Raw genomic sequence first — 20,706 nt, forward strand, 5'->3', positions numbered from 1 at the left:
GTGGTCTCCCAAATCTTACTCATCAGTTTATTTAAAAAGAATGTATTTTATTTTATTCAGCTAGAAGTATACACTATCACAATCAATCTCTTACTTCATTTTTACTAAAATATTTTAAAAGAATGTTTTACACACATTATCAAAAAAAACTGTACTATTACTTTCCTTCCCCAAAAAAGCCAGAGTGGTTCAATAATAGGTAAAAACGCGTGCTAAGGTCTAAAGAATTTTGCTATATACACAACAGCAGGTGCTAACTTTTCCAGTTCTTTGTAAATCATACAGAAAATATAGCAGGGCTGTAAGATCACAGGTTTAACAGAAATCAAACTTTCAACTGATTTCTAAAGCAGCACAAATAGACTTTCCCCACATTATGAAAAATATACAATTTTATCACTTTACAGTCATGCACTTTGAAAAAGATCAGTAGTACTCTTCCCCCCCAGCTTCTAGAAAGATAAAAGGTCACTTTAACACTGATTTCATTTAATATCTAATATTTGGATAAAAATGTGCCATTCTCAAACAAGGTTGTGCTCAGCAGTCTTATCAAGGTGCAAAGAGCCAACTGAAGCTGGTTACACTGCAGCATTTCATGAACTGGTAGGGAAACACTGCTTACTCCAGTCACTCCAACAAAAGTCAAGGATGTGATTTTACTTTCCTTAAGCAAGCAAAGTCCATTTGTAAACAGTGGATGCTTTCTTTGCCAGAGGATTGCAGAACCCAGGGCTTCAATCTTGAAGAAATTATCTTGGGCTATTGCCCCAAATATATGAATTTAATGGCCACTATTGCAAGGGATGCTTCCCTCCAACTTCACGTACAAAACTCCTCAGGTAGTTTTCACTGAATACTGAGCGCATAGGTAAGTGAATTTAAATATGCATATAAAATTTCTATTTAGACAGCTGAAAATTCAGCACCCAAGTCATCCTGTAAAGTCATTGAGCATCATTTCACCCCAGGAAGACATTTTATAGCTCAAATGCAATAAGTATGAAGATTGGCAGGCCTAAAAACCCCCAAACAGTAACACTGCAAGGTACAGCACTGCCATGTTCTTCTGCAAAATCAGTGATGTGCATCTTACATTGAAGATGATAAATAAAATCTGAAAAGGGGCAGTACCCTATGAGTATGAAGTTTGTTCAGCTGAACTGCTGGCTACCCTATAAAGTGGCTCTTCGGGATTTGCAGGGCTAATTGAACTCACCTGCAGCACTGTTTCCCTTGTAGGTGAGATCTGCAGGTGGAACCAAACAAGCTTTGCTTGAAGTCAATGAATAGATTTTGAGAGAGATTTGAGAGCAGGGAATATTTGAGTGGGAATTACATAGTGGTGAGACTAGTAATCTGATGAGTATAGCTCTTGTCTAGTGGGAGGACCTGCTAAAAGCCTCATATACCCCTTAAATAGCAAGCATGTCATGAACACAGTTAACTCTCTCCAAGTGCTGGCAACACTTGTGTTGCTTTAGTTTAAATTCACTGACACAAGTCAACCTTGTTCCAAATATACTTCAACTCTCTGCTTAATCCAGCAATCAGATGCCACCAAAGTTAAAATGGGCTTTCAAGCAGATACACTAAAGTAACCCTCGTTTTGGCTTCAGATGTTAAGGAATAATGATGCTCTGCTTTACATCACCTTTTCTGTCACAGAAATCTCAATGTATAAATTGTACAGGAGGAAGACAAATAATCACCGACCAATGGTGACTAGAAACTGGAGGTCAAAATAAAAAGCAAGGAGGAGGAAATCCAGAATCCTCTAAAGATGCTTAAAGGAGACAGTCAGACTCTAGAATGGATTTTTCCAGACTCCATGGGATGTAAATACTATTAGACTGAGAGCTATCTAGCTCAGTGTTCACTGACTGAGCAGTAGTAGGAAATAATCTACTGGTGGGTGTGTGAGTGAGAGTATGCACTTGTGTTTTGGGGGTGGTTCTTGGTTATTTTTAAATAACCTACTCAACTGTTACATTTATATTTCTGCAATGAATAATGAAGTGGTGCTTACTCTTACTGGTTATTTTGTATTTTGGTTGTATTCCTTCTCTATTTTTTTACTGGTTACAGGTTTCAGCTCTGACACTCAAAATTCTTCAGCCAGGCAGCTGTAGTTTATTGTACACCACAGGACCAATTACCTTTCATAATTCATAATAAACAACATACTTTCCTTGGTATTGTATCAGTGCTCCATGTAATACAATACCACAAGTCAAGAACTCAACTGGTAGAACAAATTAATTTAGAGGAAGAACCTGTCCTAATACAGCTGTCTGTAGCTCTGACTGATTCTTGTAGGGAATAAAAAGAAATTAGTGGTGTTTGAGGTCATTACATCCTATAACTAATCACTAAAATCAATGCAACTTTTGAAGAGGAGGCTTTGATCTTTTCACATGCCTGTCTTTAAAATTATTTTACACCAATGAGTTCTAATAACGAAGCCCCACTTCCTTGGACTATTGGGAAAGAACAGCTAATGAAATACAGGGACAGCTGCTGTGACAACTTGGAAAAGGAGGGAGTCAAATTCTTACAACTACACAGGCAGCTACTCCACAATAGCAAAATGTAAGTCCCATTGTTTTATATACAACCATTTGAAGAAGCAAAACCCACTTGTTTTGGTTCATTAATAAAAATAAAGCTTGAATGGCAGGAAGTAGTCTCACCTGACAGCCTGCATTTATGGAGTTTTTATTCAGCTCTGCAAGGTTGTTGTTTGGTTACTTTACACAGGAACCATTATAGGTGAGGGATCCAGCAAGAACATTAAAAAAACCCACCCCAAATCTTCCTATGTGAAAGATGAGCTGCTTTTGAAGATCCTGTGAAAGCCATAAGCACTGTCAGGATAGCAGTTTCTGCTGAATTATTTCATAGTGAAAGCTTTACAAGAAAAGTGTTGCCATTTTGTAGGGAATACTGTTGTGTGGCTAAGTGACTTCATTCACATTACATCTGTAGAAATCTTGTGTCATTTGATCATGAAAAATTGTTCATTACCACCTGACATGGAGTCTTAACCTTTATGAACACTTGTGTGATGAGTACCACCGTACAAAGTGGGGCAGTACAAGTGTTTTTAGCTTGCCACTCAGTATTTTACACAGAGCTTTGTGAAAACAGTTGCATGTCATTCTTCAAAACAAGGACCTCCAAAAAAAGTGTCAGCAGCCCATGAACTTGGCAGGCAGTAAGCCAAGGAATTTGAATTGCATTTTCCTTGGCTGCCTGGAGCCACTAACCTGGCTACGAATCACAGACAAGCAGGTGGACAGGAGCAATACAAATGGTGACTTCTCCGCTGGTTAAGGGTTCTTCTTGTTCCTCTTAGAAATTCTCTTGAGTTAGTTAGTTCTACAAACAGATCATTACAACAAAGCAGGTTTGAACTACAATAAAAATGATGCAAGTCTGGCATTATTGGATGGTTACCCGGTGAACAGTAGCTCCAGAGCACCACAGCCTGGAAATCAGGCCTTTAGCTGCCATATTTACACTATTGTTACAAAAAAAAAAAAAAAAAAAGTTGGAAAAAAAAAAGAAACAAAGAAACCCTGAAAAACCTCAACCCCAACTCCCAAAGAACAGGCAGCCAGAAACACTGAGCTCTGCCTCTTTAGTCTTCACAGAATCCATCACTTCCAGTTGCCAGGACAGTGTTCCTACAAGGGACCCTTGAACTGGTTTCCTGACAGATGTTGCCTGATGGAGGGTTTGGAGCTCGCAGCATCACCCAGCTTTCGCCAGACAACCTGCAAGAAAAAATAAAGGGTTTGAGGAGAGAAAGACAGGAATTAAAATTTAAAAAAAGTCCAACATCAAAGCCACTGAGGAATAGCAATATTGTTTTAATTGCAGTCTGAAAGCCAAAACCAGCCCTTTCCTAGAGCTGGGCTGCAGTTCTCAGCAGGGACACTGGATGGCATCTTTGCACCAGTTTCCAAGGAAAGAAACCATTGATGCATTTTTCTAATTAGTCCCTCTTGAAATTAGAACCGTTTTTGCCTGGGGTAATAGTACAAAACAAATACACTAGATTCAGAACATAAGTTCAATGGTAGGTCAACCCTGCCATGCTTACAGAGAAGATGCTACCATGAACAGAAAAGATAATGAAAAAGATAATGATTAAAATTATATATACACGACTTTCTAAAAACATACATTTTATCACTCTAGGGCCACTATTTAAATAAAAAATAAACTGCACAAAACTTTATAGCTGCCTTGAATCTACATGGAATGAATATTTAAAAAGAAAACAGCTGATGATAGACAAATAGAGATGAGTCAGTTTGGGAGGATGAAGTTACAGTATTTTACCTTTCCCCCAGCATAGCTACAAGGGAAATTAAGCAGACAAAATATCCTAAAAAGGAGGCTTTAATTTATTCTTTGCTTTACTTATAGGAGATGCTCACATTGATTCAGCTCGACAAGGTGCACTCGTGTTCACACCTCCTTTTAGGGTTAAGGTGGGTTTCAGAATTTAAACAGAGCATCAGGCCTCTCTCAACTGCTGGAAGGCACTAAATGATGCCACCTGGACCCACCTCTTATGTGGACCTAAAAAAAAAGAAGGCTCATAGGCATTCTCCTCCCTACTCTGGCAATTGAACAGCACATCCCCAGCTGCAGAGGACAGGGGGCTCAGGCTGTGTTCCAGCAGAAATCTCAAACTTTGTGTTCAAAGCCAGAGCATGGCCAAGGTGCTCTGAGGCTGGAGGCAATGCCATGGCAGCAGCCACAGCAGGGCACAGCACTCACCATATGGGATGTGGCCAGCTCAGTTAACTGTGTGGCTGCCCAAACCATCAGCAGAGTTAAAGCACCCCACACATCATGATGCTGTTCAATGGCTCCAGACAAGATTCTCCCTCTGACATTACCACATGGTTTGGACTCAAACCTGTTCAAGCTGTACAGCTTCAAACAAGGCAAGCAATTGTTGCTTAACCCAAAGTGAGTCCTTAAGGGCACAGTTGAAGACAATTGCCAACAGGGCTCTCCTCGGCAGGGAGGCAGCAAAGTGGGAACTATCTATTGAGCAAAGGCTGCTCTGTGCAGTGAACAAGGCACTCAGATTACCCAAAACTGTGGTCAGCAGAGCATACACTCTTCCCTTGTGCCTATGGACCTCACAAGGCTTACATGCAGCAGATCCCTGTTCCTCCATACTTTTAAGACCACAAAAGGAACCCCAAGAGCTGCTGGGAGGAGTTCTTACATTGCACATTTCACGAACAATTGCCTTCTCCTTTTCACTTAGGTCTTCCTCATAGTTGTCTTGCATTTGCCTGTCCAAATTTTCATGGACCTCAAGGACCTAGAAAAAAAACAGCATTACAAAACCATTATGATCCTCAAACAGTTATGTGTGTCCCTAAGAACATAATTAACAAGTATTTAAATTGGCAGGATTCACAAAACCTCAAGACAAGCAAAGACAAATGTAACATCAAGCTGGGCACCTCTGTCCTCCCTGTCCCCCAGCCATGTCCTGCCTCTGTCCCACCACCTCTGTCCCACCACCTTCATGGAGGGGCTGCTGCCAGTCCTGGGAACCATTGGCAGCAGGTGGCTTGTGCCCACAAGTGTCTCTCTCCCAGGAGGGCTGCTGGTAGTCCCACCTTCCAGGCAGCACCCCAACAAGCATGATGCTGTCCCTCACCATGGGCTGCCCACACCCCAAACCTCCAGAGCAGCTCAAGTGGGAGCCAGCCCTGCCCTGCCACACCCCACTGTCCTGGCCATCCTCACAGAGCTCCTTCAGGGAGAAGGTGCCCAGCTGTCGTCCTTTGATCACAAAAGGAGACTTTAGCCTGGAGCTAAAGGCAGCCTTCTTTTCCAGCTGGAAGCACTGACCCCAGGGATACCCCTCTGTCACATCCCATGCATTCTGACAGTTCCTCCAGACAGGCACATCCCACAAGGTGGGCACAGCACAGGAGCCCCCAGGTTTTATTCTTGCCTCTGTGCTGATTTACACACTCATAACACTCCTCACCCAGAGCTTCACCAGTGCTGAGCCAGGTGGTCAGCTCAGTGTGCAGGGCAGAGATCCTGCAACCACCCAACATCATCAAACACCACGTGCTCTCATTCACCATTGTGCATCCACACACACAGGAATATGAACAAGGTGTAGTTGTGTGAATAAATATTCCTACACGCCCCAGGGAGGTACAGAGCCATGCTAGGATGGGATTCAGCCTTTGCTGAGGGATGAACAGCACTGGCTGCTCCACAAAATGGGATACCAGGGAAGATTATCCCCAGGTCTGCCTCAGCACAGCAATCCTGCTGCACTCCAAATGAGTTACAAACAAAAATAGGTCATTCTCCTAGGGCCTGCAGCCTACTTGGGACCAGTCTCTGCACAGACAGGAATTATCCACATCCATTCTAAGAGAGGAAGGGCAAGAGGGATGCAAAAAGCATGTACGTGCTGACAAAGAGAGCATCTATTTTCTGCTAAAGAGGAGGGAATTAATTATTGATCCAGCTGGACTCACACATTGAACTTGCCTGTCTGGAGCCTGTGTGCTTGCAGAGCTGGCTGCACAGCCTGCAGGAGCACAGCCTGGCAGGGAGCACAGGGCTGCCTGCCTGCAGCCAAACACTGCCTGTGGCCACAGGGCAAGAGTCAAGGAAGCCACGGGGTGGGTTGGTTAAAGATCTCATCAGCCCCAGCCTCTGCTCCCCACAGCCATCCATCCTGCAGGCACAGGAGTCTCAGAGGACTAAAATAAACTGTTTTTCTACAACTTGTGCTCAAACTAAACCCACATTCCTTAGCCCAGGAGGTGTGAAAAGGTGGCACAGCATATTATTTCCTTCAGTGGAAATGTCTTTTAATAGTGTTACCCAGCCAGAGCTGGAGCTGAACGATGATCAGATGGAAGTTATGTTTGTATTTCATTTCTGAATCTCATTTACCCTGGAAATCATCCTGCTTCCCAGGCTCAACCCATGTCTGGCTAGGCACTTGGTAAAGATGTGTTAGCATCTTGGGTATGGGAAAATGGGATTCATAGTGATAAAATGCAACAGCCTATCCAGGAAAGGCATGTTGGCAGAAAATACACTCTGAAGAGTGGAATAACCTCCTGAAGAAAGACAGGAAGGCCTTTCCTTAGTGCTGACCCAGCCCCAGCTATTCTCAGACCCTGCCAGATGCCTCCTCAGCTGTTTAGAAGGAGCAGGTTAATGTTCCTCCAGTTACAGCACTGGGGAATACAAACATGCCTCCACATCAGCTACCTCTGGATCAGTAAAGTTCAAGGACTGTGCATTCAGTGAGGGTCTAGGAAACTGGGGTGTGTCCTCCTGTGCTTTCTGCCACCCCTCAGCCCAGGAGCCTGAAGGAAACACACAAATGCACCCCAGGCTCTAAGGGGCTCATGCCATCCCCTGCTTTTTGCTTTTCATCACGCTGCAGTGACAGCACTGGGCCCTTTGCTGACACAGCAGCCCTTGGTGATCTCCCTTTGTGGTCTCCCTGGGTAAAATGCCAGCAGTGAGAGCAGCCTGCCCTGCTCAGGCATGGGGCTGGAGTGGGAAATGCTGCTCTCCTGCACAGGGAAGTTACTCCCAAAAACAACTCTGACCTAGCTCTCAGTGGGCATGCTGGCTTCTCTGGCATTTTCCCTGCTGATAAATAAACTGAGGAACACCTCAGTGTTCTTTGAGACCACACTGATGTCTGTGAGCCAGACAGTGTCACCTCAAAGTCACCTGATATGCCACATGCCTTCTGACTTGCTGTACTGACCCCATATAGCCAAATATATTTTAAAAACAAATATTCACTCTAAAAATCACCACTAAAGAGTCTGAATGACAGTAGTAAAGAGTCTGAATGGCAGCAGTAAAGCTTTGGAAGGGAACCTGAAAATTGAGGTATTCGTTTCTGCAACACAAAGCACGCTGAAATTGAGGGATACTTCCCAAATTGTGCAAACCTCACTAATTTTCTTGCTTCATAAGTCAGCTGGACACAGCACTGGGAAACATCCCACTTCAGCAAGGGAACAGTCCCTATGCCCTGCTAGGATTTTTCCCAAGTTTTGGAAGGCCAAATCCCATCTTGTCCACAATTAGTGGGAGTGATGATCACCTGCTTGACGGCTCAGAGTGCATGGAAAAGGTCCAGGCTGCTGCTGTGGGGGCAGCTGGGCTACAGGCTAAATGTCATTCTTCTACATTTGTCTCCTCATCACCTCCCCACGTCTTTAGCAGGTTTGCTCAGCTCCTAAGAAAAGTGCTTTGATGTTCAGTGAGATAGTGAGCTGTAGCATATGTACCTTTTATTCTTGTTAGCAAAAACAGCTGTTAGGAGTGCCAACCTGTCATCTTGCTCCTTATTTAGTAGGTGCAAACAAACAAAACTATTTCAGAAGGAAAAATAAAGAAAATCCTAAACATGCTCAAGGAAGAACCTGTGCTAAATTGCAGGCAGTACTTCAGCCACACAGATAGAATTTAGCTGGTAGAAAATCCCAAGGAAAAAGCCCAGGGGATATTATGTATGTGGGGGCAGACAGAGGCCCTGCAGATCCATGTGGAGTGGACAGTCCCTCAGTGGCTTTTGCTGGGAGCCACATCCTTGCAGCCTCATCACTGGTGGACAGGCTTGCATGCAGGTGTTCCACAAGACAAGTGGAGCAGAACTGCACAGAATCATGGAATAATAGAATGGTTTGGCATGGACGCCATCCATTAGAGCAGTTTGCTCAGATCGCCATCCAGTCTGGCCCTGAACACTTCCAGGGATGGAGCATTCACAGCTTCTCTGGACAACCTGTGCCAGTGCCTCACCACTCTCACAGTAAAGAATTCCTTCCCCACAGATAATCTAAACCTGCCTTCTTTCAGTTTAAAACCACTGCCTCTTGTCCTGTCACTATGTGACATAAAAGTCCCTCTCCCTCTTTTTTATGAGCCTCCTTTACAGGACTGGAAGGTGCTACAGGGTGCCTCTGGAGCCTTCTCTTTTCCAACCCAAACACCCTCAGCCTTTCTTCGCAGGAGAGGTGCTCCATCCCCTTGATCATATTCCCCTTTCCATCTCTCCTTGCCTGTTCTTGCAGTAAGGAACTGGCCTGCTGAGCCATAAGCACTCCCTTTCTCAACCAAGCAGTGTCTCTTCCAATATCTGCTGTGGTACAAAGCCAAAGCACAAAGTCTCATTTGTAGCTGCTCTCTTCTCAAGAGAGAGCCATGATCTGTGCCACAGGAGGTGAGGGTGCAAGGCAGCAGCTGCATCCACCTTCCCACGTGCAGGGCTGCCACTGGAAAAGCTGCCCAGTTCTGCAGGGGGCAAATAACACCTATCCATCTGCTACAGCATGGCATGGCAAAATAGGTCTGCAGCTGGAGACCAGCACCTACCAACTATTTAACTGTGCCACAAGGGAGAGGAGAGATTGAGACCATGACCAGATTCCTCAGGCTTTCGGTTTCCAGATGATCCCTGGAAGTGGGCCACAGGATGGAAAAACAGACACCTCCTCATCCCTCTGCGCCACACTGGCCTACAGGAGAATTTCCTCCTCACCTCAGATGTGAGAACATTTTCAACCTCAAGTGAGTGAGCAGAACACATTGGGGGGATCATTCATGCCCCATGAGATGTGACTGCTGTGTCACCTGCTCCCTGACTCAAGCCATGACAGATTCCAGGGTTTTGGAGACAGACAAATGCACCTCACCAGACAAACTATGATGTCGAAGAGGAGAATTTCTCCTGAATTTCTTCTAGCCCTTCCTAGGAATCCACAAAGCTCTGAAGCAGAGGGATTACTAATATGTGCAAACAACCATCCAAGTTCCTTTCAATTCCTTTAAATGAATCACTGCACCAGACTTTCCAAACTTAATTTCCAGCTTCCGTGAATCTTCCTTATTAATTTTCAATCCTTTTCATATACTTATCAAATCATATCTTAAAACCATTTATGTTTCTTGCCCTTAGTGAGAAATTCAGTCCTGCAATTCCTAAAGCAAATAGGAAACTAACTGCTCCCCAGAATATGATCATAATCAATTTAGAAGTATTTGATCTTGTAATTTAAAAACACTACCAGCTCTGCTTAGTACTATCCCTCACCACCACCTTGCCAAAAGCAATGAAGAGAGGAGCAGAAAGGTATGAACTCCACAGACTGGGAAGAAAAAGCCAACAGCAGTAGTCTGGACTGCATCAGAGCTTTGATGATCAAATGCAATCAAAGACAAATCAATGCAAAGTGAGAGAAAAACAAAGGTTCCCATGGGTTTGCAACATTCTGCAAGGCAACAGTTCAGCAGATCCATCAGTATGTATATATATATATAAATATATGTATATATCTATACACACAGAGGAGAAATGTCACCCACAAGCACATTGCAGCATAGTACAGGATGGAGCTTTCTCATAGCACAGAGCCACTCACAACAAGCAAAGAAGAAACTTGTTGGAAAACACAGGACAAATATATGGCAGCAAGTGAACTGCCACTTGTGTGGTCAGCTCCTTTGGGAACAAGCAAAAACTGTGCTAAAGGTATTTCTTAATCCTTGGCCATGCTGGATATCCTCCTCTTAAGGAGTTATACAATCAATCAATAGGGGTTATACAATTTGGATGTATAAAGTCTCAAGAAAGCTGAAAAATCAAGAGATTTTCAATTTGAAGGATCATTTATAATTTAAATTCTAATTAGATCCAAATGAAATCAAACTTGTCTTGCCTTTAATAGCTACTTGAGAAATAGTGGCATTAATTCAAATCCTCCTGGGATCTGGCAAGTGCCCAGTGGAACCAATATCCTTGCCAGCCACACTACTACTGCTTCTCCTGACATTTGTTGGTTTTACCATCACCACCACCATCACAATATCTGTGCTGGAGCCAAGAGACCCTGGACAGGCATGATATACTAAGACAGAAACACTAAAAATTATAAAATTTAGGAATTTGTGGATCACAACTACAAGCAAATCTGTGCCATTTATTTATGTGTCAGATGTGGAAAGGTACAAAGCAAAGAGCTTTGTAAGCATCTGTCTCCAGGTCTAAGATAATCCAAGCTGGTGATGCCACTGCTGGACCTTTTTTCCAGCTAGGACCATAGGGATCTGAGCTCCAGAGCAGCCATCCAGGAATTCTCCTTTGAGTTGATGTAATCTCTTTAAACCCGTACAAAATGCTTCAGCAAATCCAAATCTATAAATCACTATATTTCAACCAAAGACTAATTTAGTTAAGGGACTTCCCAGCCATCCCTATTGCACCTTGTAAAGGATTTTTGCTTTAGAAGGAAGCACAGAAGTATCTTGCTTAACTAGTTAAACATGTAGCACTGGGGAATTACACTTTTTCTGCTAATGGATGGTCACTAGAACCTGAAAGCTGCTGTGAAATCACAAGTTTTCTCCTTTAACTCCCCTACCAGTCTCCCATGGTCCCACTGTGAATGGTCCTGACTTAATCCCTACTGATGATGCACATCCTACACTGTTTGTTGTATATTTTCATAAAATAAAATCTTTCTCCTTTGAAGAGTGCTGCAGGATTTTCAATAACAAAATATATGAGGAAATGCAGGTTTTGTGTCCCTTTTTAAAACAGCATTTTGGTCACCACTGTCACCCCAGCGCCCCAGTTTACACAGGGCTGATGAAAACAAAGGGCAACCAACACCTTCAGCATCAGCAGCTTTTATTGGAGGCTTCCAACCCCCAAAAAATAGCTGTGCATAATCTTGCTTAGCTCTGCAACTATTTTAAGAAGCAATGCTTATTCATCATGATACAGGTGCTGGTTACCAACATGCTGCCTGTGTATCAATTTCTGTGCTCAGCTGTTCCCACAAGCAGGGGCAATGCCCAGCTCTGACACCCCAGTGCCCCACACAGCCTTACCTTCATAGCATGCACCACAGCCTCTGGCTTCTGCCCCACAGGGACATACCCTGCTGCAGGGGAAGGTGCAAGGTCAGATGCCATGCGAGCTGGTCCCTGTGGAAACCACATAAGATATGTGTTAACTCCCCTTTGGGGGATTTAAGTAAGGATAAATAAAAGATTCAGAAAATTTGACCACTAGCTTGTCTCAAATTTAATCCCCTCAGCCACCTTCAGAGACAAAGGACACCACTACTCCTTCCTCACAAGTCACTTGATTTGACACTATTTAAGTACCAGCACTCAGTCTAGATGTGTTCAGGCAGGAGATCACCCTGGTTTAAATCTAAATTTATTCAAGAAACATTTTTTGTTCATTTAGGATAGCTTTCCACAAGGACAAGATCAAACAGTACCCATCCTTCTAAACATGGGAGCAATGCAAACAAGAAGATTTTCCAGCATCAAACAGTCATTTCTAAGAAGCTGTGCTCATGAAAGAAACAGTTGGCATAACTTCATTGCTTCTCTGGCAGTGCTTCCACATTGACATCAAGTACCCATCTTCAGCTACAGAGAAAATTGTGAAAGCAACCTTAAAACAAGCAGATGTCCAAATCTAATGTTGGCTGGGTTTGTTTCCAAAATGCTGGCCAGTCCTCCTGCATGAAGGATTCCAGTGGGAACGATGCCGAAATTACATTTTACAAAAGATTTCTACTGTCCAACCAGCCTTGTAAGCATTTTTCATAGGGCTTTCCTTTTTCTACAGGCATCCAGCTTGAATTATGAGAGACACAATATCTTTATTCAGTGAGATGCACCCTGCCTGTCCTAATATTTTTGCATTGCTTTGTAACTCCAGGAGAAATCAACAATGAAATCATTGACCAAACTTGTATTTAGCTTTCACATCCTTTAGGAAACACAAAGAATTATTATACTTGGGGGCCTCTGAAAGCAAATTGGGATGGCAGAGCAGCATGTAGCACCATCACAGGAATGCTTTCACACACAACACACGAGGCACTCCATTCACCTCTTCCCTGGTTTAAAAACACAGCATTTTTATGCTTTGTCTCATCATTTTGCCTTCCATACCAAGGCCAGCAAGTTAGTTGTGCCAGAAGAATCACAGAATAATAGAAATACAGAATGGTTTGGGTTGGAAGGGACCCTAAAGATCCTCTAGTTCCAAGCCCCTGCCATGGGCAGGGAACCTTCCACTAAAGGAGGCTGCCTGAAGTCCCACCCAGCCTGGCCTTGAACACTTCCAGGGAGGGATCCACAGCTTCTCTGGGCAACCAGTGCCAGAGCCTCGCCACTTTTACAGCAAAGGAGAACCAATGGATGGGGCACTTTCTCAGCTCTCATTCTTCCAAATGTTTTAAGTTGTAGGAGCCTTTTTACTCCTAAAAGCATTTGTGGCATGTTAAAAAGGAAAAGTTGGGCTAATCCATTAGGCTACAGACAAAAAGCACAGAGCCTTTCAAGCCCTGGCCACAGATCTGTGCCTAACCCATGCCATGACCAACAGCCATTCACTCAAAATAGCAACCTTCATGAACTGAGTTACAGGTGATACACAAAGTTCCTTTGCAGAGGGGTGGCATCACAGAAAAGGAAAGTTAGACTTACTAACCCCACAGAAATTCTCTAAGGTTATTTAACAGCCTGAAAAAGCAGAGGCACTCACACGATTCTGGACCTAGGGGCAGAGTGTTACAGCTTGGCCATCTGGGGACACATCCTCAGCCACCCCATCCATAACATCAGACAGAAAAGCCAGAGGCTGAGGGGAGCACTAGGGACTGGATCCAGCCAGTCTACAGCTGCAAAATGGGGTACAAACTTCTCACAGGGCTGGTAAATGCAACAGAGTCCTTTCTTTCCATAAATGAGCAGCTTCATGACAAAAGAAAGAAGAATATTCAGGAATTTGTGGTCATACTTGATACGGATCTTCTCCCATGGCCCTCTTCAGAACTAGCACAGGAAATGCCAAACAAAGGTCTAACATCTAATATCTCTTTGGAGTTGGGAGTAATATAACAAAGTTTAAAGGAATTCTGCTGGATATTGCTGCTGACAACATTTTAAATACAGTTTCTTGGCCAAACTAGAGTAGATCACGAGGTCTCCCATATGAAAGACAGCAGCAGCTTCTCCTCACATAACTGAAGGCACTAATGAGCTACAAAGCACTTCCATGATCACAATCACTCTCAAAGTTATTACAGAATACAAATGAAACAAAAATGATTAGAGAGAAATGTTTTTTTCTAAAGAGCTTGATCGTACTTAACCAATCACCATACTGACAAGATAAAAGCATTCTTGCAAACACAGTGATACACTGGATATATTATATCACACAAAAAGCATTCACAGGGTCACCTTCCTTCTCAGACAAAGGCACTCAACTGAGTGGCCCCTGAACACAGGTAGAGAATTTGACTGATGAAGGGAAAAATAACTTTATAAAGGATGAGAAATGCAGCAAAAGAGGTAGACCCAAACCTTGTAGTCAAAGTGACAGATTGCTTCATTTCTAAAATAGGCATGATCCTTGATCCTTAGAAGTCAAAAGCCCCAGCCAGCAGAAAGAGATCTCCAAATTGCTGAGTGCCATCATCATCAATGCTGAGTGAACCATGGCCATGCCATTGAGCCATTGCTCCAGGCCACAGAGAGCTCCCCACCATGCCAGGCTGGTGCTACAAAAGGTCAAACACACCTGTGAAGAAGGTGGGGGAGCAAGCAAGGATCTCACCAACATCCCCAGTCTTTGGGGGTGCAATATTTGGCAGCAATGCAATCTCTGCAGCTTTGGGATGCACCCAGCAAAATACACACATGGCTAAGGGTGGCTTCATGTTCATCACTGCAGGCAGAGCTTCTTGTGCAGCTGCACCCCCAGGGAAGGCTCTTCCCAGACACACAGACAGTCAGCATTTTTAAAGGGGTTGGTGCTTCATTCCCACTGATTTCATGTGGTTCACAAAAAAGAAAAAAAGCTTCAGCCAAACTCCTATCAGCTTCCTGCACAGAGGCACACATAAAGGAGGCCAGAACTGCAGTCAGCAAGGAAAGAAGTGACAACATATCCAGCAGGATGCATGGCCAGCCTTTGGAGGATGGAGGAGAGGAAAACGGGCAGAGTTCACCAACAGTGTTAGCTGAAGAGGAGGAAATGGAAGGAATTGGAGAAAAGGTCAAGGTTGCTATATTGGAAAACTGCCAGCAGTGGGAGAAGGGAGGGAATGGGAAGGAAGAGGAGGATGTGTATTTTACCCAGCAGGAAATCCATTGAGGTGAAATGCAGAGGAGAGGGAACCAGAGATTTGAGACAGGAGGTTGGAAGTAGGGCAGGCAAAACCTCAAGAAGTCAGTGTTTAAGTAGTAAGTAAAACTGCACAGATGGAGGAGATTCCTCATGCCTAGAACAGATGCATTTGGAAACTGTAGGCAAGAATTCCCACAGCTGCACCCCAGCACTCCAACTCAGCTAATCTGAGGAGCCCCACCACTGCAGAAACCCATGCCCTTCCTGTTCCCTACAGCTGACATTTCCACAGGCACAGGAACACCACTGACTCAGCACCCTGGCAGACAATAATAGCAAGGTTAATCTGGTTACATCCTAAGAAGTAGAAATTGTCCATATAGGCAAAAAGCAACATGGTGTGTTCTGAGGCAAGTGTCACTCTCAGTTTCCTCTCCCCGTCTGCTTTTGTCGAACGTGCAGTCTCTGTATTAGATGCACATATGGCTTTTCCACTTGCCAGGTTTTTATAGTGTTTGGTAGTTCAGAGGTGGTTTACTCTCCACCCTCAGACACATGGCTGAGGCATTATGTAATTATATAAATGAATGGTGCTACAAGACTGCTCAGAAGTCACCAAAAATGCCATTAAAATTTATAACAGAGATGTTGAGAAACAGCATACCACTTCCAGCTGCAGCCACAGCCAGTCACCCCAGCAGAGGAAGAGCTGCCCAGCAGTGAGATTGCCTAATTAAGGTAATGCCTAATTAAGGAGAGGGGTATAGGGAAGCACCTTTCCTCCTCATGCACAGGGTTTATCAACCACTGCACCTCTGAGACCCAAAGGTAGCTCTCCTTAAGAAGCAAAAGTCCCAGGGAACCAGAGGCTGTGGAGCTGTGTGTGACCCATCCCAAGCCTCCTCAGCCAGTTGGTGCTTTTGCTTCTCTCCAAACCACTGTGGCTGCTCAGACCACTCTAGATTGCTGTGGCATGGATCTCTGATGAGCTCAGCCCTGGACAGAACAGCCCTGTCTCTGCTGCCAGGATGGCTCTGGGACTGCAGTGTCCTCAGAGGGTCCTGATGAGACTCTCAGCATCCCTCAAAGGAGGACAATGCCAAGTACCCCCATATCCAGGGCCTTTTCCACAGGGAAAACCACAAGATCTATTCCTCTGCTGCCTCTGTGCAGACAGCAGTACTGAAGCACCACTGAACACATTTCCCTAACAGCCCTCACTTGTTCTTCCATTTCAAGCACAAATATTTGGTGGTATCAATGATGGGACCAATGCACTTCTCAGAGCTTACTGCTCCCATGTGGCATCAGTCCCCTCCCCACACCATGCACACCAAAACCACAAATCTACCAGAGAAGCTCAATTCCATCTGAGACCCTCCCAGAAACCTCTCCCTGGAGTTGGCAGGGCTTGTCTCCAAGGCTCTATGGAGACTCACAGTCCAACTGCAGAACTGACTAAGAGAAGAGAGAAACCCTGCAGTCCCTCATGCCAGAGCACCCTTGAAGCAACATGTTACACACAGGGGATAAGTTCCCCAATTCTCTGTTGCTAGAATGACACTGACACCCTCCAAACCAAAGCAGAAAACAAAGCAAATCAAAGTAGCCCCATTCACTGCCCCAGACAAAGACCATCATCAGCAAAGCAACAGTGCTAATGTGAGAGAGAAAATCCCCAGACCACAAACAGTGCCAATGATCCTTTTCAATCTGACACCAGAAAAATGAAAGCAGAGGCTTCAACTTGCAGCTGCTGGCCAACATCTGCTGCAGTGTCACACCACAATGTCATCACCCCGGTCTAAAACCAAGTCTCCTAATGAGTCCTTGCTGGCTCTGTGTGACTGCATGGGATGTGCTCCAGCACAGATGCTGACAAGCACTGCCATACTCCAATTCCTGTGTACCAATACTCCATTCCTGTGCACTTGGAGGACTAAAATTAAGAAGACTCTCTGCAATAGGGCACACTGAGAAATCCCAGTAATGACACACCTCCACAGAGGTAAAGTAAGGCTTAAAACATTAACATCTCTTCATAACAGTGGGAATGCTTTGGAACCCAGGAAGAAAAAAGCCTAACTGGGCATGACAGGTGTCTGCTCTTTTAGAGGTTCTGGATCAGAAATTAAAAAAAAAGAAAAAAGAAATTGTGATAAACAATTTCTCCTTGATTCCTCCAGGGATCTGAAAGACATGAGACCTTGGGCCTGCCGTCAGTTTTCAATCTCTTTTTGCTCAATTACATTCTGTCTTTTAATGACACCCTTTCCTACCTCACTGCCAAGAGAGCTATTCCTGATCTGCAGAAAGACTGCAAAAGACTAAATTTCAAAACCCAAAAGAGAGCATCATGCTGGTTTTACTTCAGCCAGCAGGCACAACCTAGGCACAGGGGATGTCTCAGACCAATATGGAACATATGAGCAAATATTGATGCTTCTGAACCTCACATCTTCCCCTTGCCTTCTATTACTTTTTGTCTCCCATTTCAAAAAACAAGCATTTAGAATTCAAACCCGATTATATAAGCCACATTTTTCTAATGGCATACCTCAGACAGCATTAAAGCTAAATGGAGTCATATCAGACACCGTGAAGTTTTTATTGCCGAGACAGAACACAGAAAATTACATTACACCAGGCACTGTCAGACAGCTCATCATAAAATTCCCAGGCATGTCTATTTATCTCACAGTGGTTTTGTTTGCAACCTGCTTACCCAGATTTGAATTGTACTTGGACCCTTCCTTAGCACCTGTCACCATCCAGGTGTTTTAAATAAATAAAAAATAAATGAAGGTGTCAATGCCACTCTGCAAATTAGGAAGTGTTAAGAGACAAGCAGGAGGCAGTAACATGCAGGAACAGTTCATGGGAAGTGGGTGGCAGGGCCAGGACCATGGAAAGGTGCCATGGCTGGCACCCCAGCCCTGCTGTGCTGACAGAACAGGGGCCCGGCACATTTTTGTTGTGAATGGCACATGTGGCTGCAAGTTAAAGGGAGTGCCTGGAGCAGATGAGGGAAAACCAGCATCCAAACCAAGGACTGAGAGCACAAGGGCACCCTGGCATGGGAGAAGGGAAGGCAGGGAATGCATCAAACCCCTGAAGCACGGTGTCCCCATCACAAGAGTGCACAGGCAGCACCAAGGGCAGCACTGGGTTCACACGGACTGATGGTCCATTCAGAGTGAGAAATCTCCCTTCACACAAAGATGAGGGACGTTCCTGGGTGATCACACACAAAAAAATCTCCTGTTACCACCAGCCTGAGAAATTCCCTCATCGTTCTGCATCCCGGGCCACATTTCCCTTCCCTGCAGCTGCAAAGGGTTAATGGCTGAAACAAAGCAAGGGCCGGCTGGAGCAGGACAACTCCAGGCTGACATTCCACCCTCCCTTCCTGCAAAGTCCCTTCCCTCCCTGCCCAATCTTCTCATGCCCACGGCAGCTCTGCCATTGCCACCACGTGTGGTGCTCCTGAGGGATCCCAGCTCCTCCCAGGGCCCTGCAGGGACAGGGTTACTGGTGGCACTCCAGGGCTACAACATTTCCTGGAGGTACAAAGAAGTGACAGTGCCAGCTCCTCTGCAGACCACACCTTTTTGCCACCCTACTGTAGATGATGCCAGACCTCTGATATCTGAGCATGGGACACCCTGACAGGAGCCAGGGAGCATCCCTGTGTGTCCTGTCTGCCTGGCAGATGATCCAGAGCACTGATGGTGCTTGGCTGTGGTTATTCCATGCCTATTGTACAGAAATCCTGCCAGCACCTACCTCAAACTCAACCTCCAGCTCCTTCTGGGACACTTCAATGGCTGCACAGTCCCAAAGACAGGGTGGGCTGCCCTGCAGCTGCAAGCACCTGACAGCCTGGCACCAGGAGGATTCCTAGACAGACCCAGCTCTCCAGCACAACACAGGTCCCTGACAGGCAGTGAGTTCAGAACCATCAGTCCCCTGTATTAGCATCTTCCTTATCAAATCAAGGACTTTATTGCAGATGATAATCTCCTCTGGCATTACTTAATTTGCTGCCTTTAATCACAGAGAGCAGCTGGTCATGTAAACATTCAAATCCATGAATTAACTGCTGGGTCCACACGGGAGCCAGACAGAGCCCGTCTGTGTGTCCCAGCCAGCTCCTCCTGCACCTTCATGGTGCCCCCAGCAGGCATGGATGTCTGCTTAAGTAATAACAAGGACTTACATGGCACTTTCTGATTATTAAATAAGCAATTTAACTCCTTCATTGCTTTCTCAGCAAACATCACAGAAGAATGGCTCCTCTCCCTGGCAGGCTGGCTGCACGGGCTGTGCTGGGGCACCCAAGGGAAGGGAAGATTTCAGAGACTGCCCCGAACAGAAAAACAAAGTCAGGACATTGTTTGCAATGGATGTCATTACAAACAGGAAGGGTGTCTTTTCTCAGCCCTGAGCTGATGGAAGCTCCAGACTCGGGAGGCTCCTTGGAGCACGCAGAGCCGGTGAGTCACACACAGCTCCTCCGGCTGGGGCGAGGGCAGCGTTCGCTCTGTGGGCAGCAGTGGGGATGGGGCATGGTGGTAAAATCACAAAATCACCCCCAACAGCTCCAGCTGCCCCCTCGGACTGTGAAACCCCCTCCAACAGCTGTGCAGAGCAGCTCCAGCCCGTGATTACGTGACAGGAGCGAACAGAACCTGGACAGAGCCAGCCCAGCCGTGCCAGCAGCCGAGTGCACCAACCCTGACTGACTCACAGGGGCACTGTCAGCGTGAGCAACCCCAGAGGCGCTTCTGATAAAGGGACACCAAGCACATTTGTTTGCAGAAGGAAACGGTGGGCATTCTTAAGACTTCCATGATTTTGAAGCAAATCTGCTTAGGGGACGATGCAGGTGAAAGCCTCTGAGTGGTGGAGGATGTGCACAGGAGGGTGCACATCTGCATGGCCCATTTGAGCCTGGCACCCCTCCAGACCTGCGGCAGACCAAGGGTCCCTTGTGCTCCTGCCGCTCCCCTGAGCCACTGCCAGCCCCACACAAGGTACACGAAAAATGAGCATGAGAACCCACAGCAGATCCTCAAAGCAGATAGATTTTTCTTGCTTCCTGTGGTCACCTGTAAGGGTGGATTATGGGCATGGCCTCTCAATGCCTCTTTTGCTCCTCAAAACCCCCAACTCTGTCACTGCCCAACTTTGTGCTGGTCAGCTGCCATGGGGGAAAAAGCCACCCACTGCTCAGAGCCTCTGCAACAGCAGCAGATGAAGGGCACCTGCTTTCAAAAATTAATTGGTTTGTTCTCAGTTTCACCATAGCACTCCCTGTGCCATAAATCCTGACAAACCTTTCATTTTCCTCCACAGATACTGTTGCTGCAGCGGCAAATCAGGCACCTTGAATTCCTCTTTTTGCCTGCTCAGTAACATCCTGGTGGTATCAGTGAAGCCAGTGGGAAGGAGCTGCCTTCTTGTCATGTTTCTCTCAATCATTGCTTCCCCCTGCCTAA

At 45.3% G+C, this 20,706-nt stretch overlaps 1 protein-coding gene across 2 annotated transcripts in view; it reads right to left on the reverse strand.

The window, feature by feature from the left end:
- Positions 1 to 26: 26 nt before the first annotated feature.
- Positions 27 to 20,706, reverse strand: part of CCDC85C (coiled-coil domain containing 85C) — a 112,437-nt gene continuing 91,757 nt past the window's right edge. For both annotated transcript variants that reach the window (XM_059473572.1, XM_059473571.1), the window contains exons 4-6: positions 11,938 to 12,033; positions 5,255 to 5,353; positions 27 to 3,779 (exon numbers count right to left, since the gene is read on the reverse strand). In XM_059473572.1, coding sequence (XP_059329555.1) covers positions 3,690 to 3,779; positions 5,255 to 5,353; positions 11,938 to 12,033 — 285 coding nt within the window. In that variant the 3' untranslated portion in view covers positions 27 to 3,689. The remainder of the gene's footprint in view (positions 3,780 to 5,254; positions 5,354 to 11,937; positions 12,034 to 20,706) is intronic.

This window comes from Ammospiza nelsoni, chromosome 6, assembly GCF_027579445.1.
Source record: "Ammospiza nelsoni isolate bAmmNel1 chromosome 6, bAmmNel1.pri, whole genome shotgun sequence".
Lineage (NCBI taxonomy): Eukaryota > Metazoa > Chordata > Aves > Passeriformes > Passerellidae > Ammospiza > Ammospiza nelsoni.